The sequence below is a fragment of the Aspergillus saccharolyticus genome (assembly GCF_003184585.1).
Source record: "Aspergillus saccharolyticus JOP 1030-1 unplaced genomic scaffold BP01scaffold_17, whole genome shotgun sequence".
Taxonomy (NCBI): domain Eukaryota; kingdom Fungi; phylum Ascomycota; class Eurotiomycetes; order Eurotiales; family Aspergillaceae; genus Aspergillus; species Aspergillus saccharolyticus.
In genome coordinates, this window is record NW_020290627.1 from 431,536 (window position 1) to 459,533 (window position 27,998).

Here is a 27,998-nt window from a genome sequence, read left to right on the forward strand (position 1 = left end):
GTAAGACGGCTCTCGCCGAGAAGTATGCCGAGCTTTCCCAGATATGGTCCACACCACTCTACGTCATCTCAAAAGAAGTTGGAGTCATGAACAAGTATGTCATTCTTGGACATTTATACGGAAGTGACAGTCTAGGTCGGCATGTGCAGAGATAGAGACGATCGAATTGCGGAAACGAAAGAGATCAAGAATAAAGACTGTTCCTCAATCCCCACCTTCGGACAAACCTCTTCAAACATATCAGACCTTCAACCGTCCTTCAGAGGAAAACAAGAAGCTAAGAAAAATATCTATGCAGATAAGGGTATCTACCAACGCCTCGTTCCGTCATTATCCCATTCCAGGTTTCGCAGTTGAGCCAGAACATAGATAATATCTGACCCATTGCTGGCCCCCTCCTCTACCCAGCGCCTAACAAAGTGCGCCGTAGGAGAGGAGGGAGAATCAACTTGACAAGATCTTTTCGACAAGCGCTTCCAGGTCTCGTGTACTGACACAAAGCGATTCGAAGGCATGTAAAGACAACAATGCTTCTGAGCCAATTGACTGACAACTTCCGTTTGCTGTGACGAATTGGTCCAACAGAAAGGGTCAGAGGAGAGCGAATGGCAGAAATACAATGGTCGGCTTTCAAGACTTCCACCACTTCTGAGAGTAACGTAGACCGAAAAAAAAGAAAAGAAGGAGACCGGAACGGGGACGGCACGACGGGGTGCTTAGAAACCGTGGACCTTGATGGTCTTGGCATCCAGCTCGAGACCCTCCTTCTTGTCGGTCAAGAACTCCTGGACATCTTTACGCTGATCTCCTTGGAGCTGGATCACCTCGCCCATCTCGGTGTCGTTGACGATGGTGCCATTGCAGGCTGATAAGTCGTTAGCTGGGTGCCTAGAGTCGACCTGTGGCAAGTCGAATTGGAACATACCGAACTTCTTCTTGATAACCTTCAAGATCTTCTTCTGGTCGAACTTCTTCGGAAGACCCTGGACCGTAGTCAAGGTCTTACGACCATTGCGCTCTGCAGGGGGTTGTTAGTTTGGGAGGGCTCCTGCTGGAAAAGATAACATGAAGGCATGACGCCACCACCGCCCGCGACAAATGGACGGTGAGGTAGCGACAAAATAGGTGAAATCGATAGGACAGACGATGATAACGTACGTTGAATCCGTATATGGATGTAGTTTTGAGACTGCTTGGTCTCGCCGGTGTCTTCGTCAGCTTCGGCGAAGGGGTCTGCGGAAAAGGAGCACGTGTCAGCCTCAGGCTCATGACCTAGAGTTACCCCGCCAAAAAGTGATGCGAATCCAACAGACGTCAAGAATCCCAGCCAAGTGGCCGGATTGCGCCAAGTACGATGCATAAACCCAGTCGGGAGAAGACGAGGCGTTTACACATCAAGCTGGGAGATACATATGAACGGTATATATTCGAGACGTCGAAGTAGTTCACGAGCGAAGGGGATGTGGCGACTAACTTACCGAAGGTCTTAAGGTTTTCGATGGACATAAACTCGGCCTTTCGTCGTAAACGGCCCTTAAAAGCGGTATAGGTAAAGTGAGCGAAGGGGAGAGAATCTAAGTCTCTGTAGAAGTGTAGGAGCGATTGCGAGTCGGGGGAGACTGAGGGGTGGGTTCTTGCAGATGGAGTGTAGAGTGAGAAGGTCGGGAAGGAAGCAAAGAGAAAGAACAGAAAAGCCTTTTGGGGGGCGCGGCTTGCATTTAGCGCCCTTGTGGGGGAAGGCGGTGTGGGTTATTAGTTATACTGCACTGACTAAGCCCCGCCGCCCGGTCTGCCCGTGAGTGACTCTCGTCTCTTCAATTGTAGCTGATTCTGTTTGGCTTCCCAGTTATCAGGCATCCGATGGGCTGTCGGCGCCTGTCATGGCAATTGAAGGAGGCTTGAAAGAGGCGTCTGGCTCGCCAGGGTTTCATTGGTCGTCAAGCTCAAAGTTCATTTTTGGTGGCAACCTTCGTCGACGCACTCAGCCTGGCCACTCACCACTAATTACCAACAAGTTGACTCACATCTGCCGACGTAGCCCTTACGCAAAGGCTGGCTGGCTGGCTAGGGTTTGATTCCAGGCTGTCAGTTTCGATACTCTCAGAGACATATACAGTCCAAAGCTGTGCACGCCAAGCCCTTTACACCTTCTTTCTCCTTGCAGTTTCAGCTACCATGTAAATCATGCACTCTGCAGCCATTCTGGAGTTGCCACTGTCTCTTGTACTACCTCGTACGTGGCAGATCAGTACTAGCAAAGAGCACATTATGGTACTCGTGGTATTATATAGTATTCGTAACAACAGTGCAGACCTCCGTAGATTTTGAAGTCCCGAACCAACCCCTTTGACTTCTCTCAACTTCCCCGTCGGTAACGCTTGGATATGCCGTATGATTCTGTTGCAAATTCGAAAACGCCATGAACTAATTTTGCATTGAAAGACTTTCGCAAGGGTATGTTTGAACGGATTCCCTCTAAGGAGATGGGGAAGGAGAGGGAGCAGCCGCACCGCGTGCGGTTTGAGGAGGCAAGAAGATTGGGAAATAGGTCTGTATGATGTGTTAGAGCCGAGGCAACGACGCACCCGACCGGCATTGCAGTGGAAAGCAGCACATACCACAACCAAAGCCATCACTAGAAAGAGGCGCGCACAGTAAGTCATCTAGAATTCATAGTCTTGGAGGCTGGGTTGCACGAACAGGACATCAGGACCGACATATAAGCCGGAGTGGAAGCATTTCTCTTCTGGTCAGGGGTCTCACCCAACCAGTTCTGGAGAGAGAAGACGAAGGATACCCTGGGTGGGAGTCAGCGATGGACAAGTCGATAATTCACTCAACAACCTACCATCCGATCATCCTGGTTGTGATTTAGCAATTAGTTGTAAGAACGGCAACAATTCCTCAGAGATTCGTTCTCTGCTCACCTGTTCCTGGTGAACATCTAAAGAGGTACTCATTAGTATCATCTGGCTGTAAAGCGCGGAGCTGGGTTGCAACTTACCGCAGCCATGGGCATGGTGCTCGACATCGCGCCTATTTCAAGACATCAATATAGATCCATCTGCGCCGTGTAGCAGCAAGCATATGCCCCATCGCTAGCGACATACTAGACATATCTGCCTCATCCTTATTCTTGGGCGGATCGATGTAGGGGATTGCTGAGAAATGCGGCGTCAGTATCAGCAAGAATGCGCTTTGACGAGGTCCATGAGCTGGGAAATGTAAACAACGTACCGAGATCCAATCTGCGCATATCCTTCTTGGACGACATAATGGGCTTTAATTTGATTTTGAGATTCCTCGATCTGGTTGTCGGTGGTAAACCTGGGGTGAGAAGCTGATTGAACAGGCCAGCCAAGCGACCAGCGTCGCCAAGCCCGAAAGCGGAAAGGTGCTACTTTACTGCCACCATAGGTTTATCTCTCTTTTATCGGATCTCTTCTCTACCTAATTCCCCTTGGAAAACTGAATCAGTTCGCCCTCTAGTTCTTCAAGCGTCGGAAGTCCGATCGGTTTTTCTTTCCATCTACATGGTGTCTACCTCATCGAGGTGATGCAAGCTTCTCGCGCAACTTGTCGGAAGAGGAGGGAACTGCAATGGGCCGCTTACCTCCGAGAAGGCAACTTGGGTCTTTGTTCGCTCCCGGGTGGCTGTTGATAAGGAATTACTGGGCCCTCTGTCTTGCATGTCCGACCCGGCTTTTGAATCAAAGTCTAGTCGATTCACTCGAACCAACAATATGAGCCACTTTAAAATAGGATTACGAAAGGAGCTTTGACTTCCGGAGAATCGCGCAAGCACAGTCAATGGCGGAAGATCGACCCATATGTGAGGGAACTCAACTCAAGTGCTGACTTTTGGACCTTGGGCCTTGACTGGTCGTCATGCAGTTGGAAGATGCACGGCCCTCATACTGAACCACTGCAGAAGACCTGACTCTACGAGTCGTCGAATACAAAGTACTCCGTAGCTGAACATTGTCCCCCTTAGATGACATTTGTCGGAAAAGCTTAGTCACGCACGGGGATATTTGTCTGGAGATTTTGTGGCCAAAGCATTGAACTGCGCCTTCACCAGGGTTCCTCCACATTGGGATTGTGCTTGTGTGACAATGACACCTGTGGAGGCGTTTTGTCAAGACTTGAATCCGATCCGACTGCGTAGGACTGCATCCTGCAGGCCGCTGAAACGGAGATTGTTCTGTCACAAATGGTTATCGTGAGAGCCCGGTCTGTGCTTCTGGAGATCCCGGGCAATAAATTACGATAACAGTCCAAGGCGGCCAACAGGACACTTGGACCCCTAATTCGATTCTCGATTATTACATAGTGCATGATGTTGTGTGCTACTCAAAAAGAGATGAGATCTGGAGAGGATTGGATATTGTAGCCGGAGACCAGGCCACGTGAGAATTGGGCCATAGCGGTTAGTGGAAGGAAGGAAGATCTACGCAATCGTTAACGGACTATAGCCATGAGGATCAGGATAAAGTGCGGAGAAGGATGAAGTTGCTGAATGATTTGGTGCATTCATCATACCACTCAATGTCATGCCACTGAAAGACTGAGAGGGGCATATCACCACGCCAGATCTTTTTTCCCCTTTCCCCTCAGACGGCAATCGGTCCCGGAAAATTGGGCCTCAGAGCCCGAGGGCTGGATTGGAGAACCCCGATGGCCCACATTCAACGGAGTTAAGTGGATTATATTGTCTTACGGAGTAGTCTAGTCCCGAGGCGAGCTGCAGAAGGCTCAAAGTTACGGAGTACGAGGAGTCAAGAGAGACACACAAATTGATGGTGGTGACTGGGCGTTTGCCATTACCTAGTTATGAGTTCGGGGCGTAGGGAGATCAGATCGGTTTCAGCCGGTCAAGGCACACACTACGCGATGGACTAGATGGTTCACTCCCTCATTCGGAGATCACAGAAGTGCTCACCGTATGTTCGGAAGGTGGACAAGCCGAGGAAAAGATTTCATCCCCTGTTCAGAATCATCCTAGTCACAGTATGCATTGTCTGTTTGACTGCCCACGTCGTCTAGCAGTAGGTAACGTGGTACGGAGTCTGTGGTGCACCAGACGATGAGTGCTTCTTTTCCTCCTCTTGCAGCGCTTCCTTTTGCCCATGTGGACGCATGAGTCCGCATCCACAGCTAGCTGTACAGGCTGATTGATGGCAGCAGGTTTAGGATTCCAGGTCTTTCTGAATAGTGCAAGGACAAAAAAAGTACTTCGTACTACGGGCGCAGGGATTAGCGTGCACGCCAGGGGGGGAAGATCTGCGGAAGAGAGGGCCAGACTAGCCCGTTAAAGAAAGTCGTTTGTGTCTGCGTATCTTGCTTGCCACTGGCCCTGATTATGCCCGATCCCGTCGATTAAAAATGGGGTCATATGCCGCGATACCATCAGCTAATCGCGTGGAGGTGCAGCCGGGTTGATGATAGTCAGTACTCCGTAGCCTATAGGCTAGCCTGTAGGTATTTGGTATTACTCGAGTAGTCACAACAGTGAAGTTGTGGTCATCCCATCATCTGATGCCAAGAGAACCCTTTCTTGAAATCGCAGCTGGGGATCCCGCGGGCTCTGCTTGTCAATATTCTCGAAGAAGAGGATGAAGACATCCGAGTCATGAATGGGAGAGATGCGTCAATGGGGCCTCATTAATGTAGCAAAATGGCTTCATTGTCATGGGTCATAGATCGGGTTGACTCCCGAAGCTCAGATGGACATATACTCGTTAAGTTAGTAGGTAGTCTCTTACCTAGAGTGAGAATTGGATAAGGTGATCGACCCTCAGTCATTGAACCCGGAGAAGCTGATAAGTAACAACTACCTATAACTACTCCGGATACTTACTGGCTTACTGTACTTGTACTGTACGCGTGCCAAACCCGGTAATCTCGTGGTATCTTGTGCTGTTGACGGGTGCCATTCCGGTAAGATTACTGGGTTTTATCCGGTAAATCCAGCATAAGCTGATGCCAGTTGGTCCCTCCCTCCTTACGTGACCTGGAGATGATGGTTCGTTCGACTCGTTCGGCCGCCGTACTCGGCTCTTTTCCTCTTCGGTCGCCTCTTCCTCCATCCATTATCACCTTTTTATCCTATCTCATTCTCAATCTCCCATTCTCCTTCTTTGTTTCCCCTTTCTTCCCCCCAAATCCCCAGACTTTTGGTGCGAGTTGCTATTGTCCCCTAGCGGACAGATCCACCTGCAGCCTTCCGCTTCTCGCCCCCCTCCCCCAAAAGTGCTGCTCTCCCATCTGAACCCCCCCCCGGGCCCCGACGGTTACCGTGATTAGTATAGTCGCTCGGCCTTGGATTGTTCACCAAACTCCACACCGTAAAGGAGTTCTGACTCGGAAGCCCGAATGTGAATTCTCATTGCTACCCTTGACTTTCCACTTTCTGTTTCTGCGGACAAATTGATACCACGACCCGAATCAGGCTTCAAAAGCGAGCCTTTAACCTATCGCTCACCCACCGCGTTGCTCCAATGATCACAACATTGACGCTGAGATACACCATGACGCTAAGATGATACCCCAATCTTCTGCCGGCGTCCAGCCGTGGAGTCGCTCCATGCGCGCTCCCAACAACGGCCCAGGACGCGTTGAGGCTTTCCAAGCGCTGAGCCAGTCCGAGTCTCAGTTGGAGAAGCCGCCAATGCCCCTACCGCAATCGCTGCCCCGACAGCCGGCAGTCATCGACCTCACAGCGAATACTGGAGATACGCAAGAGAGTGAACCACCGGCGAAGAGGTTGAAACTGGACCTGACCCCAGGAGCGTATGCGACAACAGGTAGTCCGGCACTCGTAAGCAGTGGCGAAGCGAGAACCACTCCGGGAATTGCGACTGCCAGACCACAGTCATTAACCTGGCGGGGCCGGCCGGCGTGGTCGTTTCAAGCATTGTTGTCGGAGACGACTGGAGCTGTTGAAGTCAAGGATGGCGATGCTACCGCGCAAGGGAAGACTTCTTCGTCTCCGCCACCTTTGCCTCTCCACCCTTGGAAGTATAGCCCTCAGGAGTCCCCGGCAGACGACGCCACGAAGACTGCCGAAGCTGCACCGGTCAAAGAGGTCAAAACAACGCCGTATCGCATTGAAGTACCCACGATTGCGCCCAAGATCAAAGGGGAGAGTAAGTTATCACATCTAGCTTACATACATGCAGCATGTGTCTGACCGAGAGTTCCAGAGGCTGCGGACTTCCACCCATGGACCGGTAACCACCCAGAAGACGTCCTTAACGAACACACGGCGAAGCAAGGACACTATGACCGCACCCAAGTGTCCCAGAATGAGTCCAACACTGCACGACCGTCACTCTACACACAGTTGAAGCACCGTTCAGGTTTGCAGATACTTTCTTCTGTCTTCACCGCTGCCCTCGAGAAGAGACAAAGCCACAACACTGTCACGGCTCCGTCGAGCTTCAAGCCACCTCCTCGGGTCACTTTGACGGATAACAAGCGCGAAGCTTGGCTTCGGGATCTCGCTAATCCATCTGTGCCTCTGCGCAGGCTGAGTCGGACGATTCCTCATGGTATCAGGGGCAAAGTACTCCTCGATCAGTGCTTAGGCAAATGGATCCCAGTCCCTCGCGCCATATGGCTGGCGAGATGTGTTGGTGCCAATGAAATCCGCGCGTTCAAAAGGAAAGGCACAAGCGGCACACTCGCTCTGGGCTTGGAGTATAAATGGGTCCGCGACTGGACGGCCACCGTGCAACAATTCCTGGAGGGGGTCATCAGTACCTGCGGTGCCACGGATTGGAAGGTGAAAATGACTTATGCGTACGTCTCATATCGTCGAACGCTCATCATGCCCCTGCTGATTGTTGTGTAGAGTAAGTCTGACATCACGACTGTTCTTCGAGCGTTTGCTCGACCATGATCAGTACCTCAGCTGGTTTTTGCTGTCGTTGGAAAATGCCTCTCTCAACACGTTCCCTGTGTGGCTCCTGATGCTAGGCATTTATTGGAGTAATATCATGCGTTACAGGAAACGTGGTCGAAAATTGGCAGAGGTGCTACTTGAGAAATTGCAACAGGTAAGACCTGCAATTCCATGCTTTTTCTTCTTCCTCACTGATTAACGAACACGCCCAACAGATGAAGAAGTCTGGACACCAGGAAACCCTCCAGCCGCTTATTGAGCGTTTGTCTCGCTGTATAAGAAGATTGGTCTTGGAGCATACATCATCTCTCATTCTCCCGAATTCGTGGACAACATACAGGGGACTGATCTCCTCGTGTCTAAACCTTAAGGAGACACCAGACCAGACCATGTTCCACAATTTGGTGGAACGTAATAGTCGTGTTCAGCTGTCCAACGGTGAACAGGACGCTAAAGTTCGGCTCCCCCAGCATAAAGTCATCACGCTGTTTGATTCACTTCGCTCCGCACATGATGTTCCCGCCACAGCGTCCGCATGCCTGGATGCAGTCGAGGACAAGGCTATTCTGGTACACAAACTACTCGAGTGGGCAGCAACGCCTTTCAGGCATGGGTCCCGCCGTGTTTATACCAGCGTCCGCCTCCTACGAAAGTGGAAGATGTCTGGGCTCGACATCGAATCCCACATCCTGAGTTTTGTCGCTGGCCTTGACAACAGTAGCCGACTGAATATGGAACACCTTTATCATATTTTTTCCGAGCTCGTCCGGTCTCAGACATTCTCTGTGGGCAGGTATTTGCAGTGGCTGATGGCAAAAGGACTTGCGCATGCGCCCTTGCCCGACGAACAGGTTAGCAACCTCTCCAAACACCTTTAATTACCAGGAGGGCTCCAATTGACATTCCGTAGGTCATATCGATTGAGCTTCGCCTTTTGATTCAACTTCCGTCACATCGCTTACCAGAACACGTCCGCAACCTTCGCAACATGTTGATCGACCGCGCCGGGTTCTCTCTTGCCCAGGAAAGAACCGTTGTTGCAAAGCTTCAGATGCTGATTGCCGGCAGACTTCCCCACATTTTCGGGTTGGAGAAGAGTGGTGTGCCGAACAATAACTTGTCCTTCCCTGCTGACCTGACATGGGCGGTCAAATCTGAAATTGGTCTATGGATCCGACGCGGTGTGGCCGGGCATCACCGCAAACCAGGCAGGTATGTTTTTATGCCATTCTTCCTACCCTTGATTGTAGGCTTATGGTTTCTTTTTTCTAGAAAATACAGTAACATTCCGCTGTTGTCCGACTCCGGGATCTCTGCACTGACCACTGGTGAATTCTACATCATCCGAGAGATCCTAGAGGACTTCGGTGACCTTTCGATGCTCGCAGATGTGCTCAAACAGGCAACTACATGCGACAATTGCGTCGTGCTCGCATCAGTTGCAGACACCGTCAATTATCATTTCGACTCGTTCTGTGTGATCAGCGCCGTGCATGATCTTTTCAAAGGCCTTGTCGAATCATATGTTCGTCTGAAGAGATTTGGAGCACCCAATCTAGATTTGATTTTCTCGTTAATAGAGCTGGGACTTCGAATGCCCGGTGAATTCAATACTGTCGCACTCCTTCGTCAGGATCTTGCTCGGATTGAGAACAGAGCAGCTGTGGCGGCTCCATCTCCGCTCTCTGACCATATCTCGGTACCTACCGGCCAGATAGATAGCTTATTCCGAGAGAAGCTTGATCAAACGCTTCTCTCTGGTGGTGGAATGGACGAGTCTACCATGGACACATCTTTCGCGTCGCTTACCAATGCCCTTCAGAACGGTCACAAGAAACTTTCGCCAAATGAGATATGCAGATATATGGCTTACCTCAGAACGTTTCATCCCAAGCGATTCGACGCCATGTTGGTTCGATGGGTGTGCGGGCTTCTGAAGTCTCAGTCCAAGTCGACTATGACGCGGATTCTTCCCCCCCTTATTGGTGTTGGTTGTGTTACTATCCATGCCTTCGTCACCCTTGTCAAAAAGCTTCTGCAATCGGAAAAGGTCATTGCGGTAATTCCAAGCGTCGCAGAATTGCAACTGGACCTCTTCGAGCTTCTGATTCCGCCAAAGCAGGAACAAAGTCGCTTCGCAGATATGGTCACGTATAGATTTCGGCTTGCGCAGCAAGAATTTCTTGCGAAATACCCAGAAGAGAGTCTTGACATAATTCGTGATGCCGTGTCTGTGATCGGAACTGAGAAGATTGATACTATACACGGTTCCAGGAGAGGAGACCTCACTGAGTGCGCAACTATGCTGCTTCAGCTTCTACTTACACAAAACCCGGAACGAATCGTTCAAAGTTGCTTGCAGAAGTTTGTCGGTCAACATACAGCATCTACAGCTCTACTGCAGAAGGCGCTCGACAAGCTTTTGGGCTTGAACTCGGATGCAAACGATAAATATGCACCCGAGGCTGAGAAAATCATTCGCATGAACAACGACTTTTCGCTTCCCTTTTGTCAACTCAAGCTTCAACTTCTATTCAACGCCGAAGCTTCGGGCCAGGACAACAACGGCATTGTGGATGTGATGTTCAAAGCTGCACTGGCCGATACCAAATCTCAAAAGGATCATTGGTATGGCTTGGTGAGTCTGATGAGCCAGGATGCTATTCAACAAATCCGAGAGCGGGCAGAAAAGGGATTTTTCTCCATTCCCATGTTCGTCGAGAACGCGTACAATTCCAACTCTATCGAGACTGCAAGGTTGTACCTGACCATGATCGAAAAGCTAGCCCCTTGCATACCTGAGGCTGGAGTACCGACTATTGTGCCTGTTCTTGTTGAGAAGATGGAGTTTTTGCTTCAAAAGTTTGTAGCAGCGCAAGCGAACTACACTGGCACCGGTGATGCTCGTCAAACTGACCCGTCTTTCGAGAGAAGCCTTGCCTTCTGGTTTTCTGCCTTGCTTCGGATCGTAGTCATCCACCGCGCATCATTCAACGCAGCAGGACTGGCGCCCAGATCCCATGGCTTGCCCGAGCAGACTCGTCTACTCATATCCATTTTCTGCATATCTCTGGCCCGGCTTCCGAACCATGTCCTCCGTCTTTACCCGTCAGCCGATTACTTCCCACAACCCAAACCAGTGGAGAGTTATCGGCCTTGTCCCGGGATTCTGCTACAAACTCATGCACTCGACGTTGCTGCATGCCTTGTGGACATCTTCCCGGACGAGGCACGGCAGCAGTGCGCTCGATTTCTCAGAGAGAAATGTCCGCCTTTCCTTCAGTTTCAGAACGATGCTAGATTCCTATACCTTCTCGGTCCCATATTGGATAGCTCCAACCCTCCTCAACCCACATCTCTACCCTCACCTGCCGCTGGCGGCTCCACCCCAACACCGTCGGGAAGCCTGACATACGGTCAACATACACCACAACAGCCGTCCGCTGCGGCACCATCGGTGCTCTCCGCTGGGATTGCCGAAGGCGTCAACTGCATTGCAAGTCATCTTCGAGTTCAGTGCCGCGGTCGTGTCATCGGCGCGTACCCGGTGCGACCATGGGAGCTTCTCGAAGACGCAGCCCCGATTGTTGGTACGAATGACACCGCGCTGAGTTTGAAATACTTCGATGCCAGGCGCGTCAAAGCCTAACACACTTGTCTTTCGCGTACATAATACTCTCGATCCCACATGTGCCCCCCCGTCTCCTGTGTTTCCTTCCGCTTACTTCACATACCCATCTGCATTTGCAACATTCCCTATATCTTGCATGTTTACTGCTTCGTCATTGACCCGTATGACTCACTGTCATTGGTTTACCAACATTCCTGAAGGGTGTATTGGGTTGTACATATGGCTAAGATTTGGCGTTCTGTGGAATTGGGCCAGTCATAGCATATCATGGTTTGCTTTCTTTCTTTTTCCTCTTTTTGTTTTATTGCAAAATGGCATCAAGGAGCGGGCTGCATGAGCGAATCCAACAACATATTGTGTCTGTTAAGGGGAAGCTATTTAGAACAATCTCATAGTCAGCGTCAGTCACTAGCAGGTAAACTGCAGTGAAAAGTACAATTCAGTTCGATTCCTTGAGAACTACGAGTGATGCAGGTGTAACTGGTTGAGCAAGCGGTGAGGGCCTTTGGCGCCTCAGGCCGCGAGCGCATCACCTCGGATGTCTGTCTCCGACGTCATGCACTCACTTTCTTTCTTCGCCGCAGCTCCAGCACTTCTTGATGGACATTCCATCGGCCTTCCAACACTCTGAATTTGTTGCAATCACTACTAGTCTAGAATGATTCCCACGGCCAGATGTCTAGCTGCCAAGCCCTCAGGCTTCATCAAGCGCAGTGTAGATGAGCTGAGCCGCCTCTCCAAAATTGGTACGTTTTCGCTCTTGTCTCTCTCTCTCTCTCTCTCTCCGCGCTGACTCGCACGCTACACGCCCTATGCGATTGAATACTGATCACGGCTGCCTTTATAGCCTGGAACTCCGAAGCTCTCCACACTCCGACGAAACCTTACGTACTCCTTGACTTCGAAGATGCCTCCACTGTCGCCGGCTGTAAGACAATGGCCGACCGCGCCGTCGGAGGCTTCAGCACCGCCAGCTTGGACCATGTTCCCGCGGACCCCTCGACAAACAGCCCGGCGCACGCTCATTTCCACGGAAGTATTTCGACCAGATTGCCACCGAACTGGCGGGTGGAAAGGACCGGTACGTTTGTGTGTGCCATCTTGTCTGCCTTCGCGCGTGTTTCCCCCGTTCTTCCTACCATACATCGAATTACCATACGCGCAATCTCCCATGCTTTGGCCGCACTGCTTGCCGCAGAATACTTGCGGTATCCGATGGCAATAGACAACTGATTACATGGGTGCACCCGAACCAGGCTACGCCGCCTTCCGCAACCATGATCGGGGCCTGTGGCTCTTCGGTCGGCTCTTCTGGGACGTCGACCCGTACGCCTACCTCGCGCTGCGCGTGAAATCCGACGGCCGGCGCTACACCGTCAACATCCAGACCGACTCCGTCGTCGAGACCGACATCCACCAGCACCGCCTGTACACCCGGCATCACCGCGTGCAGCAGCAGGCGCCGGCCCGCGACCCCTACTCCCCCTTCCCCGCCGAGGAGGCCAACATCGAGTCGCCCGAGCTCGCCGACAAGATCTACCCCAACGGCATCATCCCGCCGGCCCTGTCGGACGTGCCGCCGGAGTCGACCATCATTTCTTCGGCCAGTCATCATGTGACGACCACCGGGGAGGCGGTCGAGTCGACGGGCTGGGAGACAATCCTCTTGCCCTTCAATGCGTTTGTGCGCACGAATTTCGGGCTCGTCGTCGAGCCGCAGACCTCTCTGCTGCGGCAGCGCATCCGGAGTATTGGCATCGGGTTGACGGACCGGGTGGATGGACCGTATGATCTGCGGATTCACAAGATCTGGGCGACAAATGGGATGAGTGAGGCGGAGATTGAGGAGGAGAGGCGCATCTGTGGGGCGGATGCGCTGGAGGTGGATGAGGGCGTCAGGACTAATTGGATGGGTGAGCCGACTCAGTCCGAAGCGGAGGAGGCACAGGCCGGTAAGCGGCATGCAGCGGACGGTGCTGCTTCTTCTTCGGCTTCCAAGAGCCAGAACAAGGGCAAGGGACTCAAAGGACTGCGTGATGAATGGGCTTGATGAAAAGCAGAGGGACCGCGACCATTAGATTGATACCACCACCATGAAACTGTACATTAGGGAATTGAATGTGAATTATATATCCCGACATCTTTGCTTCAGTTCTTTTTTTTTATTGAGGTGGAGGAAAGGGCCAGCCACCTATGCCCCGAGAAAGCAGTGCTTTGCCTGCTCGCTGCAACTATATGCTACTATGCAATATGCATTGGCAGAAAGAACCTAGTTGTCGCCCCCCGTGATGCGCTCCCACGCCTCCCGGTACTTCTCGCTGGTCTTCTGCACAACCTCCTCGCTCATGGCAACCCCCTCCTTGCCCTTCAACCCCTCCTTGACCAGCCAATCGCGCAGGAACTGCTTATCGAAGCTAGCCTGGCCCTTGCCCACCTCATACGAATCCTTGGGCCAGAAGCGCGACGAATCCGGGGTCAGCACCTCATCGGCCAACACCACCTCATTCGTCTCCTCATCCACACCAAACTCGAACTTGGTGTCCGCGATGATCACACCGCGCGTCAGCGCATACTCGTGGGCGATCTTGTAGAGCTGCACCGACAGGGAGGCAATGGTAGAGGCGTAAGGCTCGCCAACGATCTCGGCAGCTGAATCATGGCAACGAAACAAAAAAGGCATTAGCATCAAGGGCCCCTCAAACCTCCACATTCAATATTCAATTTTCCCCCCGTCCCGTCCCCCCTGCCATTATCCACCACAGGGCAAGGTGTTGAGGAAATTGGGAATGAACTTACCCTTATCAGGATGAATATTCTCATCGTGCTCGCCCAATTCCGCCTTGGTGCTGGGGGTATAGATGGGTCCGCCGGGGAAGGCCTCGCTCTCGCGCAGCCCCGCGACGACCGGAATGCCGTGCACCGTGCCATGAGTCTGGTATTCCTTCCAGGCCGAGCCGGTGATGTAGCCGCGCACGATGGCCTCGATGGGCAGGATGCGGAGCTTGCGCACCTGCATGCTCCGGTTCTGGAGGACGGGCCGCAGCGACGCCGGGATCTGGGGCGGGAGGTCCAGGGTGAGGAAGTGGGTGCGCAGGGTCGGGAGCGCGGTGGTCAGGATCTCGAACCATTTGCGCGTGCACAGGGTGAGGAGGATGCCTTTGTTGGGGACGCCCTGATTTTTTATTTGATTGAGTTTAGTTTATTGATTTGGTTTGGGGGTAGCGGCGAAGACGGGGGAAGGAGTTGGGATTGGAAAGGAACGGGGACTCGGGAAATAAGTCAGGGACAATCACATTCTGCATGATAACATCGTAGGCGGAGATTCGGTCCGTCGCGATGAAGAGAAGAGTCTTGGAGTCGACTTCGTATAGATCGCGGACTTTGCCTCGGGCGATGAGGGGCAGCACGCCTTGGAGGTCGGTGGTGGTGTAGGACTCGGTCATGGTGCTTAGAACAAGACCCGGGAGGGGAGGAGGGCCAATTGAGGGAGACGAAAGGTGCTGAGAAGAATGAGGATAGATGATGCAGGGAGAGAGAGAGAGTGTGTGTGTGTGAATGTGAGTCTGTGAGTCAATAGGAAATTGCGGGTGACGATAATCGATAAGCTTTTCTACGGAGTATTTTGCCCGCGGGCGGGGCGGGGTCTGGGTAAAGCGCCTGAGGCATTGATTTGGCGGGGATGTTCAGTACATGATGACACTACTTAAAACTACTTAGTTACTACTTACACTGTTTGCAACTTATAACTTACTAATTAATACTTACTACTCACGACATTCGACATCCTCTCTTACCCATAGCTGAAAAGACATGCATTTCGTGTTTCGTGAACTCAGACATATCTAACACACAATCCTACAAGTATTCTGGAGGAGGCATTCGTCCTTCCAGCATCATCTCAATACGAGTCGTCCACGGATCCTTCCCGTCACCGAATACCTGTGATTCGAAGTATTCGTCAATCCACGGGACCCGACGTGCGCCCTTCGATCTGCTCAGCGATGACATGGCAGCCATAGCCGCACTAGGTACTCTTTTCAGTTGTGAATTCTCATAGAGATGTATCACTCGCGTGGTCCTAGGCACTACGGTTACACCCTGCTCTGTGAGCCAAGCAAGAATGAGCTGAGCGGATGTCCGACGATTTCTGTTGGCGAGTTTCTCAATCTACCCAGGTTGAGTCAGTCAAGCTTCAGAGCACTTTGACACACGAGAACTTACCTCGGGATTCTCTAGCGGCCTGTCATCATCGGTCGGAAAGACTGGATATACAATAGGACCCCCAAGTGGCTGATGAGCTATAACATGGATACCCGCCTCTCGGCACATTTCTAGCAGCTCGGTCTGCGGCAAGTAACTATACAGCGATAAGCAAGAAGTTCCAACATAGCCCGAACATGTCGCATTACTCACGGATGGAGTTCAATCTCGTTGACAGCAGGCTTTATCCGGGCCCTCTCAAGCAAGCACCGGAGCTTGCGGGCATTGAAGTTGGCGACACCTTGCGATGTCAGAAGCGATCTATGCAAGCTGAGATTACGATGTCAATACCTATGTGCTTCGTTTTGCCCGTATCAACGAGTCGCTCCATCGCGCGCCAAGTGTCGAGGTATGCTCGCGAGCGTCCTTGATCAAGCATAAGCTGTCAAAATTCAACGGGTGAGCATTGACTGGGCCAAATCAGACGTTAATGACGTACCTTCCAATCGTAACTTAATCTTGGCTTGCCCTTGGAACCTTTGCAAAGAGCGTATGGAGCTGTACTCAATGATCAACAATCGGCCTGGCAATTTTGGGGAAATATCGCATTGTACAGTGCATAAGAAAGAAGTCCACTGTAAGTGATAGTAGCAGTGGTCAGTATTGAACCAGCTATCACGACCAGGATTGCACCAACCATAGCGCAATCCAAGCTGCTGTAAGCTGCGGTCAAGGGATTTCTCAACGTCGTCCGGGGCATGACACGTTGGGTCTCTATCCGTGGACATCAGCCTGTGCTGAGTGTTGATGAGTACGGAAGTAGGCATATGAAAACTGACAGCTTAGCAATCACACAGATCTCTTCTCGGGGAACTTCGCTCATCCGGATGCCTGCTTTCACGGCTTCTTCGTTTCCATAAATAGCAGCCGTGTCAATGAGACGATAACCCATGATCAGAGCTTTGTGCACGATATTCGCAACTCGCGAATCAGGTTCATTGCCTGGAAATGTGCTTAGACCTAGAGCTGGAATAGAGCCCCCATCGATAGAGAAAGCCGTGGAAAGGGGCTCAGATCTCGTCATTTTGGCAATAGCGGGTTGCCAGGGTCAGCATTAACGACGAAATTCGAGATGGAGAGCTCAAGCTATAAGAGAGACCAAGTCTCTTCACCGCACCTTGGGCTTTCGAGCTATCAACTAGCATCAATCCCGCCGCCGCTTATGCACCGAGCAATTGAGATTGAAAGGCACGTTTACCAGGGTCTGGGTTGAAAGAAGAGCGCATAGGCGCATTAGTAGAAGTGCGACTAGACGCTATAGGCAAACCAAGCCCGTTATCCCTGTCATGACGCACAAATCAGATGATGCACTGGGCTGTGGCTTGTCATAGAGCTGCAGGCAATGCCCTGGCCTATATGACATATCCCAGGGGCTTTCTTCGAGTACAGGGCTGACTGGGTGGATCGGGGATCCGGCTTCTGAAGGATGCAGCTATCGCGGGCGTTGCAAGCGTCATGGGAAGTTGGCTTTATCCCTTTTCGGCGAGGTACAGTGCAGGTTGGAGAGTGGATTCCGGCGCGGGGAAAGTGGATAATACTTCCAATGTTGACCACTGGCTCACAGATGCATCGACAGCAGTGAATTGTCAGTAAGCCTGTGGAGTTGGTTCTTTCGTTGTTGCCTCCTGAGTCGTGCTGGGAAGCAGACAATCGGTCGAGATTGTTGGCTTTCCGGTGCTAGTACTGACTAATGCAGTGAGTGACATGACCTGCCACTACCTGCAGCAGCTTCATGCATTACTCCTCCCCATAATCGTGACCAAGTGCTATGCGGGTGGCCAGACTGAAGTTAAATTAGGTCCTTTTCCCTTTGTGCCAACTGCATGTTGCTGCTGCAAGTGAGACTGTCGTCCACGGTCCAGCTGAGTCCATCGTATCATTTATCTCCGATTCCTTGCGACATTTTATCGTACTTTTTTTCACTCAAACCAAGTCACTTCCCAGTTCATCATCTTCAAGGTCAACGCTTCATTATTCCAGGTGGTTTCATTGCAGAAGGTCTGACCCAATCATCCTGGGACGAGTGTCGGACTCGAATCGAACGCACGGAGTACTCCGTACATTAGAAACGAAAGCCATCCACCCCCCGTCATATTGGAAAACACAACATGTCTTCGTTCGCCAATTGGCTGGAAACATGCTCCAGCCTCCGCCAGGAACCGAGGATTGCAGCTTACTCCGTTTGACTCTAATTGCATTTACCTTTGTGTTCCCGCCGGCCGAGTGAGACCCAGGACATGGAGTTCACTCTGCACGATCTGTGGGCAACAGCATCTCTACATCGAAAAATGCATATTTTCGCAATCAATCGCAAGTTTGCTGGATGGTCGCAGTTTTCACTAGTCAGAAGTAAAATGCGAAGAATTTATGGCGATTATATGCTCTGTCCTCGAAATACTGAACAGAGGAGACGTTACATGATAGACGATCTATCCGACTTTGCGCCACGAATATAGGACTTTGGCCGATACTGAACTCCGCTGCAAGCGATGCTAGTTCTTCTCGGATTGAATCCTTCGTTCTGAGTACTCCGTACTTCCTGGCTACTAGCCTTGGCGCCGCTGCCTCTTTTCTTTGTGATCTGCCTTAGGGATGAATCGAATGCATCTGAGACAAACAGATACAACCCCCCCCCCCCCCCCCCCCCCCACAGCTCAACAATCGAGGAAATTGATCGAGCCACGTCATTGCTCGAATATGGCCAAGGCAGGGCTCTCCAACCCACCATGGGTATACGGCTAGTTGGAGGCAAAGTGATAGATAACAAGCCGAGAGGACAGGGTCCGCACATTAGTGGTGTGGAGAACTGCCTAAGGCTGGTGGCAAGGCGGAGACAGCCACAATCAGCTTCAGCTTAATTCGACATTGTCCTGGTGGGCTATCGTGCATTAGCGGGTTCATTTTCTTTGTAGACGACGACAACATTCGATATGCAGTGTGATGATATGGCACGATGGAGTGCCGAAAAAACAGGGTGCGTAGGGTCATTTTGTCTTATGGATAGAGTAAAAGAGTTCCCGGAAGTGTTCTCGGGCTCTGATGTGCCCCCGAGGCGCGAGTTCTCGAGGGCCTAGCAGGTATAGAGCCTTCTGAGGAGTTTTTTTTTTTTTTTTTTTTTTTTTTTTTTATTTTTCTTTCAAATTGCTAGCTGTGGCACAGCGGATATTGTAGTCCTTCCAGCGAAGTGGTCTGGCGCTGGTGAGTCGAACGTCGTCTAAACAGAATGCATAGATAGACGAAGACCGATGTCAGGTTGAGTGGCAACGAGTAATGCAGACAGCCAATCTGTAGATCTAAGAGTAAACCACCGGTTTACCGAGATTCCTTTACTAGATAATACGGAGTACGGAGTATATACTGAGATCATGCAATAGATTAGGAGACAAACAGCCACGAGGCGGCTTCGACTCATGTTCCCATTGCTACTCCCAAGATCTTCTTCTTTTGCTGTGTTCACCACTCGCTTGGATGTTATCTAGCCTTGAAAACACAAAACGGCCACCAGACCATTATGCCATGTTGGAAAGCTGTCCAACCTTCGAGCCATTGGACTCGTTTCGCATTGCCTGTGAAGAATTGGTCGTCTCCCAGATTTGCGCTTGGATCCTGGTTCCTCTGCTCTTCCAAGAGTAACAGAACAGCTCTCGTTCACATATAGCAGAGGCTCTTGAACCTTGGACAGCTTCTTGAGGGCAACGGTGCTATTCTCATTTGATGAGAGTGGAGTTTGTTCCAAGAGATGGAGAGACTTGTCGTGTAGTGAGCCGCGTGGATTTCGGTTGAATGTTCCCAGAGTCCAGCTGCACATACTCAAGCGAATTACGACAGAGGCCTCCAAGGTACCTTAGACATAACAGAATGAGCCTCACAAGGGGCACTCTAACCTCAATAGCATGGTTTCTGCTGATTCATACTCACCACTCACCATTTATTTTCATACTCATGTTGTAGGCTTTGATCGTGAAGTTAACCTGACGGAATACTGGTGAAGATGTACTTAAGTAGGGAAAATGATAGATGATGGAGCATAGGGGCCCCGAGTACCGTGCGGAAGTGCTTTTTGCGATGAGCGCACTCATAGCAGCATACGGGATATCTTTCCGGACGCTGAAGAACTTGATACACATGGGCTGACCCTTGAGAAAGGATTTCGTGGATAGGCAATCTTCTCAGGGTACGTGCGGTACCTCAACCAGTATTGCTTCGCTCCACTAGACTAGCTAGCATGCCTCTGTGCCAATCTAAAATGGGGTTAGACAGCTGAATCTTTAGTTTCGGAACCTAGCGATCAAGTAAGTAGTACATGGAATGATACGTGCTACTCAGCCTCCACATTGCACAACGGTATCGCCTTTCCTTCATGTGGGATTTGTTTCGCAGTGTAGGGTCACTCACATGATCAGAGCTTTCACGAAACAGCCATCAAACAGCCTCCGAGCTCGCCCTTGCGGAAGGTAACTCGCGGGTAGAAGCTGTAAGAGCTGCTGAAGCTATGGTGCACTGAGAAACACCACTTGACTGGGCATTTATGGTTAAATTTTTGTGCCACTTGCTGGATGGCGGACGTCAGTGATAGAGCGTAATCGTGCGCGATACTGGCAGCAGGACATTCGAGGCAAATCTCGGGCTACTCTAGTGAGGACTGAAAGAGCTAGCGACTTGTCACGCACTGGCTTAAAAGTCGCAACGGCTTGTTGTGCGTTCTTTCAGTGTTCGCCTGCATAGCCTCAAGCAGGTGATGTCGGTGTTTGTCAGTAAGTCTGCCACTATGAGTATTAGTTCAAGTGGTAGCAGTTCCAGGGTAAGAAGTCGCTTCTCCGGTGAGCTGCGTGAGAAATCCAGTCTACCAGGCCCATCTTGTAGAGCATAGGCCGGTGGTGAAGGTAGGTAGGTTGATTGGTGAAAAAGTCAAAAAAACATACAACAGAAGGGATTCGCTGGTGGTCACCCACCCAACTACTAACCTCCCGGCGTGTGGCTTGAGTACGGCTGAGCGGACGGGAAGCCCTATTTTCCACACCCTGTGGTCGTATGTATTGAACAAATACAGCAATACAATACATAGCCATAACATCCATCTTTCCAAATCTCTTCCTCTTTCCCTTTGCCATTGTTTATCGCGCCGCAAGGCTTCCGCATCATCGTCTGAGTCCTGCGTTGATCTATTCGGCCTGACTCTCCAAGCAACAGAGGACTAAGCTACTTATAGTCTGATTCAACAAGTTGAGCCCTCTGCGTTAACGATCTACTTTGTGTCGGCTTCAAGCCACAATAAGACCTGACGTGGGCTCTACTGCAGGGCCTCAGCCAGCGGAAATCATCACCACATCCACTGTATACAATGTCCGGAGAGCAACCACAATGAGTCGGTATCTCACCCCTTCTAAGGTAGCACTCCTGTGCTTGATATCGATCTACGTGGAAGGCGTCGTTCCCAATTCTTCTGCAATTCATGTCCTTTCATTCCTGGTCTCATGCCTGAGTCCCTTGGATCGGGAGGCGCCCCCCAGTACTTTGAAGAAAGACACCCGATGCTCGGTATCGATCACAGACTTGGAAGGATCTCTTCATGATCACCTATCTTCTGTGCCCGGCCGCTCGATCTGGGACCTCTTTCTGAAGAAGATTTGGTCAATCGACTCCTGCGATGCTCTCGAGGTTTTCTTCGGTGGTATCTCCGACCTGCTGGTCAAGACCCGAGACGAGCAGATTCGTGACCGAGATGCTGGCCTTGCTCCCGAGAGGGGCCCCACGAGGTTGTCCCGATGCTCCCCGCTAGGTGCATTTGTACGACGATCTCAGCTGGAGTTTACTAGACTACAATTCCATGACTCGGTCAACCTCTGGAAGGGGTTTGTGCGATACAGGTTGCCGACGTATCGTGTATGGGCGCGCAAAAATCCAGCTGGGATGCAAGCCCCGGTTGATATCAATCTGTTGGAGCTTGGCTTAGACACAACAAGTCACCTCTCGCAAGTGGCCTATGGCCATATCGACAATGATTTCGAGGACGACAAGTACGTCAGCACGAAAGATGTGGAGCGGCTCCTAGAGTTTCAGATCAACGAGCTACAAAGTATGGATACTGCTCTTATGAACGGACTAGGCTGGCGGCTAATGCGCTTCAGGTTTGGGAGGGAGAGTTCCGGACGAAATGAAAGCACAGCTAGAGCGCATTATAGCATCGGGTGTGACGGTGCCCAACTTGATTCACTACCTGAGGCAAGCCTGCTCGTTCTTTCATCGCCCTTCGTATGCTGCATACTAACGGACACGGTAGGTTTCTGGATGCATGGAGAGCGGGCGATTACCCATCATCCTTCGACAACCTCCATCGCTACTTCGACTACACTATGCACAGTCGCGACAGAAGCTCTTACCAATACGCATTGTTGAATCTTGCAATCCTGCAGGCCGACTATGGGTGCCATGGAGAAGCCGTGTCGGCAATGCAGGAGGCAGTTTCCATTGCGCGTGAATCGCATGATATGAATTGCCTCAACTTCTGTATGAGCTGGCTTTACCATTTTGGCAAAGCTTTCCCTGAGCAGATGAAGGATATACAAAACACTGGAATGCTAGGTAATGAAAAAGAAGGGCTCTCCTTTCTGAAGGCGAAGGCCAAAGAAACGGAGATGTGGAGCCTACTGAGCACGACATTATTGAGTGAAGCGAAACTTGAGCTGCAAAATGTATGTTGTGCCTTTTCACTCTCGAGGGACTGTACTGATAATAGGCAGGGGGAAAGCCTTGCCGCGTCTATGGAGAATATAATCCGCGCTTCACACTTGAATGTCACAAAGAATCTGATGAATTCAGTGGGGCCCCAACTTTTGCTTCAAGCCGCGCTCTTTGGGAGAATAGGTTCTGCCCCCCGCTGCGCAGAAGGCACCTGATTCAGACTAACCATATATCAGGAGTCACCCATCTATCGTGGCTCAGCAGCGAGATCTTTCGTGAATGCTATGCGAGTAGAGCACCTTTCGAAGATTATCTCAAAAGTACCTTTCGAAGCTGTCAGCTTGTACGTCAACTCTGCCCCTCTTATCACATCAATATCTTTTGCTAAACAAGAACGACAAAAAGCTCGCACAAAAGGGCCGCTACAAAGAGATTTCCGCCCGCATGGATCAGGTCACACCCGAGAAGCTGCGATCCCTAAAAGCGAACCAATACTGGACCTTCTTCACCGGGGTGCTGCAACTGAAACGACAGATTTATCGGTATATCTCTCAATTCGATGATCCATCTCGCGTGGGAGACCAGATCCCTAACATTATCATCATCCTCTTCCAGTGACAATCAAGTGGCGGTCGAACATCTCCTCTCCCAACTGCAAGCGATTCAACTCCCCGATACAGATATCTCCCTCCTTCTCTCCTTTCTGACGATCGATTTCCGCATCCGCCAAGGCCATTACGCCCGCGCGCTCGAGATCGTCGAAAAAGCCGCGCAGTCCATCCACCAAGACAACTTCGATATTTTCAGCCAGGTCAAGCTACTCTGCCTCAAGGCACGCATCCTCGAGAAGACCGGCCATCCGCAGCGCGGCTTTTCGCTCGCTATGCGCGCCGCCAGCATTGCCCACCGCTCGCGCCTCCTGCCCAGCCTGTGGGAGTCTATCTGCGTCCTAGCTGGGGTGCTTCTCAGCCTGCGCGAGTTCGACGCCGTCTCTGCCATGCTGGAGAGCATCATGCCGCAGATCCTCGAGTCGGACGACTGTGACCTCGCCGCCCAGGCGTACTCCCTCCTCGTCGATGCCAACATGGGGGTCGCGGGTACCATCTGGAGGAATCAGGGGCAGCAGCAGCAGCAGGCCCAATCGCCTCTCAAGAAAGAATATATGAACCGCGCACTTGGATACCTGGATTGTGCCTATGAGCAGTATGAGGAGCTCGAGGATATCCGCGGGCAGTGCGAGATGATGGCTAAGAAAGCCACGGTCATGCATCTGACGGGGGATCCAGTGCTGGCGAATGATTACGCGGCGAAATACCTCGATCTCAAGAGGCAGCAGCGCCAGGAGTCTGCGGAAGTATAGGCCGTGATGATATCGTTCTGTGCTGTAGATGCATCGAGTATACGGAATCCACACTATTTGAGAAATGCGATGCCTTGCGCTGTCTCTTGCAACCCGTGCCTGCTTAACAACGAATCCACAAGACGTTGCAGCCTACATTACTGACAAGATGACCCTTGCGAGAAATGGTGAGGCACTTTTTCTGCGCCAGGCGAAACCCAATCGCGACGGGCGATCTGATTTGATTACCCAAAAAGAGCACGCGCACCATACAAAAGAAAAATAAAAACTGAAGTAGCATTGTGTGACTCGCTCTCTGCCTCCCTCGCTCAATTCTCTCATCATCTCCCCCAAAGGTTCCTCTACATTTTGCATAATTCCGCAATAAATGTACAACTGTTCTTCCGTATCCGATCTAGGACCTCAAAAAAACAAAAGGCCCCACAAGGGAGCTGCCAGGCCCGTCATTCGGCCACTGGACATTTAGGTGGCCTTGTCCTTGTTGTGGTAGTTGACGCTGGAGTTCCAGCTGTAATCATCAAAGTTAGCACACCGATCCGGCAAAAAAAGTAGCCTTGATACCAGCTTTCTGTATGGCGGAGTAGTTGTCGCGATTGAAGCCCAGTGCTTGAACTGGAAGAGGCAGAAAACTTACAAGATGGTCTAGCATGAACGACGAGATTAGCCTATGTCCCCCAAATCTGTACGGAGATTGGAGGAGCAACTTACCTTGTCACCGTCACCCCAGGGGAAGTTCTTGACACGGATGTTCTGGTAGGGGTACTCGGTGCGCTCCTCAAGAGGAGGCATGTGCTCCCAGTGCTCCCAGTGCTCCTCCCAGAGGTTGTAGGCGTTGATACCGCCGAGGATCACGATGGGAACGACGGCGCTGGAAAGGCTGGTGTAAGTAGAAAGACTTGACTTGTTTCGAGGTGAATTGTTTTCCAGGCATGTTCATATGAGGGATCAATCGTTGCTGAACGGATCGCAAGCAGCAAGGAGGGGCAAACGTACTAGACGGAGAGCTTGCGCCAGAGGTCTATTGGAACCGAACAAGCCCATTGAGTTAGCATTATGATAGACACGGCCGTTTGTGATGAATTGTTGGCATTGGGAAATGCAATTGGTCCAATTGAGTACCCTCCCAAGGGTTACGCACCACTGGTAGCAGCAGCGTGGTGCTTGACGGCCTCTCTCTCGCGGTTGAACTCGTTGTCAACAGCCCAGGAGGGGAGCTTGGACTCGGTGTGGTTGAGGCGACGCGGGGCGGCGGAGCGGACCGGAGCAGCACGCAGCTGCTGCGCGGAGCGCTGGGACAGACGAAGAAGACTGCGCTGAGCGTACATGGTTGTGTTGTGGTGGTGGAGGGGGTTGACAATCGAAGTGTCAGTAGTGTTGGTGTGGAACAACGTACGACGTCTTTGACGGTGGGAATCTCAGCGGATGTCGGCCCTGCCGGCTTAACGAACCAAAAGCCGCTTAGCGTCCCCGTGATTCGCTGGCTGCGGCCACAGGCAGTGCGCCATTATGTCAGCAGCGAGTCACGACCGCCCGCGTGATGTCACAGTCACGTGCTTGTCCCGAAGCATGTCCGATACTCGATGCTCGATGATGCTTGATGCTCTCGCTATAGACTCGACCTTAGTACTATGCATGCATCGGAGTCGCCGTGACGGCGATATCATTCAGATATTTCAGTTCTTTGCCCCTCACTCAATGGGCGTGTGTCGGTTAGATTGCTAGTGACGGGATGGGGTTACGTATCACAACATGGAACGGTGAGTGCCCAACACCACAATGACATTGTGGAAAACATAGAGCTTGGCCAGATCACAAACTCACTTGTAGTTCACAGTTAACGGGATCCGGTAAGGAAAACTTGTCTCAAGGCTACAAGCTGCACGCCACTTACTTGACGTAGTAATCCATTCTCCTATGAACCATGGAGAGGCAAGCGTACCTTCGATGTACATCGCCCCTGGCATTTCTTCGTGTATCACGTTCAAACTGACATGGTTAGGCGATGTTTGACATCCTCGAAGCCGATATTGTCGTGTTTCAGGAAACCAAAATTCAACGGAAGGACCTTCGTGATGACATGGTCATGGTACCGGGATGGGATTGCTACTTCAGCTTACCCAAGGTGAAGAAAGGTACGTCTTGGGTACCAAGGTACCAAGTATTGCTATGCATCCTGGCTGATATCTTCCAGGCTACTCGGGGGTAGTCATATACACCCGCAATGCGACGTGCGCCCCTATTCGTGCGGAAGAAGGACTTACAGGCATGCTTTGCCCGCCGAACTCATCGGTCTCCTTTCGCGACCTTCCGGATGACCAGCAGATTGGCGGCTACCCAACTCTAGAGCAACTTAGTAGTCTCGAGGTTGACCCTGCCGTTCTTGATTCAGAAGGTCGCTGTGTCATTCTTGAGTTTCCCGCCTTCGTGTTGCTAGGCATATATTCTCCCGCAAATCGGGATGAGAGCCGCGACTCATTCCGCCATGACTTTATTGAATTGATGGATGCCCGTGTTCGCAATCTCGCTGCCATGGGAAAACAGGTGTTCGTCACAGGAGATCTCAATATCTCCAGAAGAGAAATCGACGCAGCGCATGCGGCGGAGGCGATTCGGAAAGGAACCTTGACCGAGGACGAATGGGTTTCGGTTCATGCAAGACGCGTTTTCAATCAGTGGTTTCCGGACGGCAAAGTCATCGGGGAGCGCGATGAAGGAAGAGAGGAGCCTGTGCTTCACGATATCTGCCGATCATTTCATCCCGATCGAAAAGGGATGTATACCTGTTGGGAGCAGAGAATCAATGCCCGCCCGGGCAATTACGGCGCGCGGATTGATTATGTCCTCTGCAGCTTAGAAATGCAAGATTGGTTCTGCGAGTCCAATATTCAAGAAGGGCTCATGGTATGTTTCGGTGCACGTTCAAAACTCACGGACCTACGCTGACCGCAGACGATGCAGGGCTCGGATCACTGTCCTGTCTATGCCATTATCAAGGATAGCGTGGTGTTTCGAGGAAAAGAGACCAACATTCGTGACATCATGAACCCTGCGGGGGTGTTCGAAAATGGCGAGCGTCAGCAGGAGTACTCATCAAAGTTGTTGTTGCCTACCTCCGGACGTCTAATCCCTGAGTTTGACAAGCGAAGAAGCATCAAGGATATGTTCATGCGCAAACCGACCAAAGCATCTCAATCCTCTCCAACTCGAACTTCGACAAATGCGGGGTTGACCCCCGTGCAAGAAGCAACCGCCACGTCTGCTTCCGAAAACCCGACTAACGAGACGGTCACTGGTGCCAACGACGAGGGCAGAGGCACAATACGCAAGCGATCAAACAAGCCGGAATCCCCAATCAAACGATCAAAAAGTACAATGGCCTCAACGCAGGCGCCTACCAGCGCTGGGCAAAAGACTTTGAAAGGTTTCTTCAAACCCAGAAGTGCCCCCACAAATTCTAGTAACGATGGCTCCACCAAAGACGCTGAACTTGCTCCCCTCCAAACGTCAAATTTGCTCTCCAACATGACTGGCGCGTCGGACTCCTCGCAGCTTGAGAACCAGGAGGTTCTGAATACCGTGACGTCAGCCTTTGCAGAAGAAGCCAACAACAGCACCCCATCTAGTGCAATTACCCCCAAGGAGGAGGACGCAGTCATTGACCCAATTGTGAGCAAAGAAGATTGGTCTAAGCTCTTCACGAAGAAACGAGCCCCACCATGCGAAGGCCATCAGGAACCGTGCATCAGCCTGACGACGAAAAAGCCGGGACCGAACTGCGGGCGAGCGTTTTGGATATGTTCGAGGCCTCTGGGACCGAGCGGCAACAAGGAGAAGGGTACGCAATGGCGATGTCCGACGTTCATTTGGGCAAGCGATTGGAATTCATCATCCACGTAGCTGTAGGAGATTGCTCATATTAGCGAAGTTTTGTCTGGATAGGATGGAGGAAGGAAATGATACCCCTGCGCTCTTTGTCCTCAAGTGTGATACCAAACCTGGAAAGTTGAACTGGTGTTCTATTTGTCCTGCTGTGAATAGTTGTTGGGTTCGAAAGCCTGGTAATAAAACACCCTCGATTGGGAAATTAGTGACTCTGATAGTATTATCCACTATTCACAACACTTGTGATACATCAGCTGTGCAGCAGCTTTACTGTATGA

General features: G+C 51.3%; 8 protein-coding genes across 8 annotated transcripts; 4 read left to right on the forward strand and 4 right to left on the reverse strand.

Annotated features, from left to right (window-relative positions):
• Nucleotides 1-716: 716 nt before the first annotated feature.
• On the reverse strand, nt 717-3,274 carry BP01DRAFT_297425 (SUI1 family translation initiation factor; the record flags this gene model as incomplete). Its single annotated transcript, XM_025571876.1, has 9 exons — nt 717-865; nt 926-1,018; nt 1,159-1,233; nt 2,615-2,635; nt 2,701-2,798; nt 2,928-2,944; nt 3,005-3,036; nt 3,111-3,161; nt 3,238-3,274. The coding sequence occupies 9 exons, from the start codon at nt 3,272-3,274 to the stop codon at nt 717-719; spliced, it is 573 nt and encodes a 190-aa protein (XP_025430945.1).
• Nucleotides 3,275-6,541: 3,267 nt separating this feature from the next.
• Nucleotides 6,542-11,555, forward strand: BP01DRAFT_423860 (mediator of RNA polymerase II transcription subunit 12; the record flags this gene model as incomplete). The annotated part of the gene is made up of 6 exons (XM_025579649.1): nt 6,542-7,148; nt 7,206-7,803; nt 7,856-8,060; nt 8,122-8,757; nt 8,817-9,118; nt 9,179-11,555. The coding sequence occupies 6 exons, from the start codon at nt 6,542-6,544 to the stop codon at nt 11,553-11,555; spliced, it is 4,725 nt and encodes a 1,574-aa protein (XP_025430946.1).
• A 483-nt stretch (nt 11,556-12,038) lies between these two features.
• Nucleotides 12,039-13,673, forward strand: BP01DRAFT_357320 (CIA30 family protein). Its single transcript, XM_025575178.1, has 3 exons — nt 12,039-12,283; nt 12,385-12,618; nt 12,794-13,673. The coding sequence occupies exons 1-3, from the start codon at nt 12,196-12,198 to the stop codon at nt 13,585-13,587; spliced, it is 1,116 nt and encodes a 371-aa protein (XP_025430947.1). The 5' UTR covers nt 12,039-12,195; the 3' UTR covers nt 13,588-13,673.
• On the reverse strand, nt 13,672-15,110 carry BP01DRAFT_357322 (phosphoribosylaminoimidazolesuccinocarboxamide synthase). The gene is made up of 3 exons (XM_025575179.1): nt 14,831-15,110; nt 14,334-14,709; nt 13,672-14,186 (listed from the first exon to the last, which is right to left on the reverse strand). Exons 1-3 carry the CDS (start codon nt 14,978-14,980, stop codon nt 13,807-13,809), a joined length of 906 nt encoding a protein of 301 aa, XP_025430948.1. The 5' UTR covers nt 14,981-15,110; the 3' UTR covers nt 13,672-13,806.
• Nucleotides 15,111-15,347: 237 nt separating this feature from the next.
• On the reverse strand, nt 15,348-16,488 carry BP01DRAFT_357324 (Aldo/keto reductase). The gene is made up of 7 exons (XM_025575180.1): nt 16,435-16,488; nt 16,352-16,372; nt 16,237-16,295; nt 16,089-16,179; nt 15,951-16,038; nt 15,759-15,894; nt 15,348-15,704 (listed from the first exon to the last, which is right to left on the reverse strand). Exons 2-7 carry the CDS (start codon nt 16,356-16,358, stop codon nt 15,393-15,395), a joined length of 693 nt encoding a protein of 230 aa, XP_025430949.1. The 5' UTR covers nt 16,359-16,372; nt 16,435-16,488; the 3' UTR covers nt 15,348-15,392.
• Nucleotides 16,489-21,077: 4,589 nt separating this feature from the next.
• BP01DRAFT_62578 (putative anaphase-promoting complex subunit Apc5) lies at nt 21,078-23,904 on the forward strand. The gene is made up of 7 exons (XM_025579974.1): nt 21,078-21,873; nt 21,926-22,019; nt 22,078-22,489; nt 22,538-22,661; nt 22,715-22,821; nt 22,884-23,020; nt 23,094-23,904. Exons 1-7 carry the CDS (start codon nt 21,159-21,161, stop codon nt 23,836-23,838), a joined length of 2,334 nt encoding a protein of 777 aa, XP_025430950.1. The 5' UTR covers nt 21,078-21,158; the 3' UTR covers nt 23,839-23,904.
• Nucleotides 23,905-23,919: 15 nt separating this feature from the next.
• BP01DRAFT_416300 (cytochrome c oxidase subunit VIa) lies at nt 23,920-25,163 on the reverse strand (the record flags this gene model as incomplete). Its single annotated transcript, XM_025579191.1, has 5 exons — nt 23,920-24,346; nt 24,473-24,480; nt 24,547-24,706; nt 24,832-24,856; nt 24,977-25,163. The coding sequence occupies 5 exons, from the start codon at nt 25,161-25,163 to the stop codon at nt 24,301-24,303; spliced, it is 426 nt and encodes a 141-aa protein (XP_025430951.1). The 3' UTR covers nt 23,920-24,300.
• A 298-nt stretch (nt 25,164-25,461) lies between these two features.
• On the forward strand, nt 25,462-27,906 carry BP01DRAFT_341794 (DNA-(apurinic or apyrimidinic site) lyase APN2). Its single transcript, XM_025573460.1, has 6 exons — nt 25,462-25,595; nt 25,673-25,685; nt 25,739-25,784; nt 25,838-25,970; nt 26,030-26,739; nt 26,797-27,906. The coding sequence occupies exons 1-6, from the start codon at nt 25,568-25,570 to the stop codon at nt 27,733-27,735; spliced, it is 1,869 nt and encodes a 622-aa protein (XP_025430952.1). The 5' UTR covers nt 25,462-25,567; the 3' UTR covers nt 27,736-27,906.
• The last annotated feature ends 92 nt before the right edge of the window (nt 27,907-27,998 follow it).

Excerpts from the sequence above, each read along its gene's own strand:
- BP01DRAFT_357322 (XM_025575179.1), bottom strand. The coding sequence starts at position 14,980 with ATGACCGAGTCCTACACCACCACCGACCTCCAAGGCGTGCTGCCCCTC. Across the intron at positions 14,710-14,830 it reads ACGATGTTATCATGCAGAAT|GGCGTCCCCAACAAAGGCAT; the intron begins GTGATTGTCCCT and ends ATAAAAAATCAG. Across the intron at positions 14,187-14,333 it reads GAATATTCATCCTGATAAGG|CTGCCGAGATCGTTGGCGAG; the intron begins GTAAGTTCATTC and ends GCCATGATTCAG.
- BP01DRAFT_357324 (XM_025575180.1), bottom strand. Across the intron at positions 15,895-15,950 it reads AACGAGATTGAACTCCATCC|TTACTTGCCGCAGACCGAGC; the intron begins GTGAGTAATGCG and ends ATCGCTGTATAG. Across the intron at positions 15,705-15,758 it reads GGCCGCTAGAGAATCCCGAG|ATTGAGAAACTCGCCAACAG; the intron begins GTAAGTTCTCGT and ends CAACCTGGGTAG.
- BP01DRAFT_357320 (XM_025575178.1), top strand. The coding sequence starts at position 12,196 with ATGATTCCCACGGCCAGATGTCTAGCTGCCAAGCCCTCAGGCTTCATC. Across the intron at positions 12,284-12,384 it reads GAGCCGCCTCTCCAAAATTG|CCTGGAACTCCGAAGCTCTC; the intron begins GTACGTTTTCGC and ends CTGCCTTTATAG. Across the intron at positions 12,619-12,793 it reads CTGGCGGGTGGAAAGGACCG|GCTACGCCGCCTTCCGCAAC; the intron begins GTACGTTTGTGT and ends CACCCGAACCAG.
- BP01DRAFT_341794 (XM_025573460.1), top strand. The coding sequence starts at position 25,568 with ATGGGGTTACGTATCACAACATGGAACG. Across the intron at positions 25,971-26,029 it reads CTTACCCAAGGTGAAGAAAG|GCTACTCGGGGGTAGTCATA; the intron begins GTACGTCTTGGG and ends GATATCTTCCAG. Across the intron at positions 26,740-26,796 it reads ATATTCAAGAAGGGCTCATG|GGCTCGGATCACTGTCCTGT; the intron begins GTATGTTTCGGT and ends CAGACGATGCAG.
- BP01DRAFT_62578 (XM_025579974.1), top strand. The coding sequence starts at position 21,159 with ATGAGTCGGTATCTCACCCCTTCTAAGGTAGCACTCCTGTGCTTGATA. Across the intron at positions 21,874-21,925 it reads TCAGATCAACGAGCTACAAA|GTTTGGGAGGGAGAGTTCCG; the intron begins GTATGGATACTG and ends AATGCGCTTCAG. Across the intron at positions 23,021-23,093 it reads CTGAAACGACAGATTTATCG|TGACAATCAAGTGGCGGTCG; the intron begins GTATATCTCTCA and ends ATCCTCTTCCAG.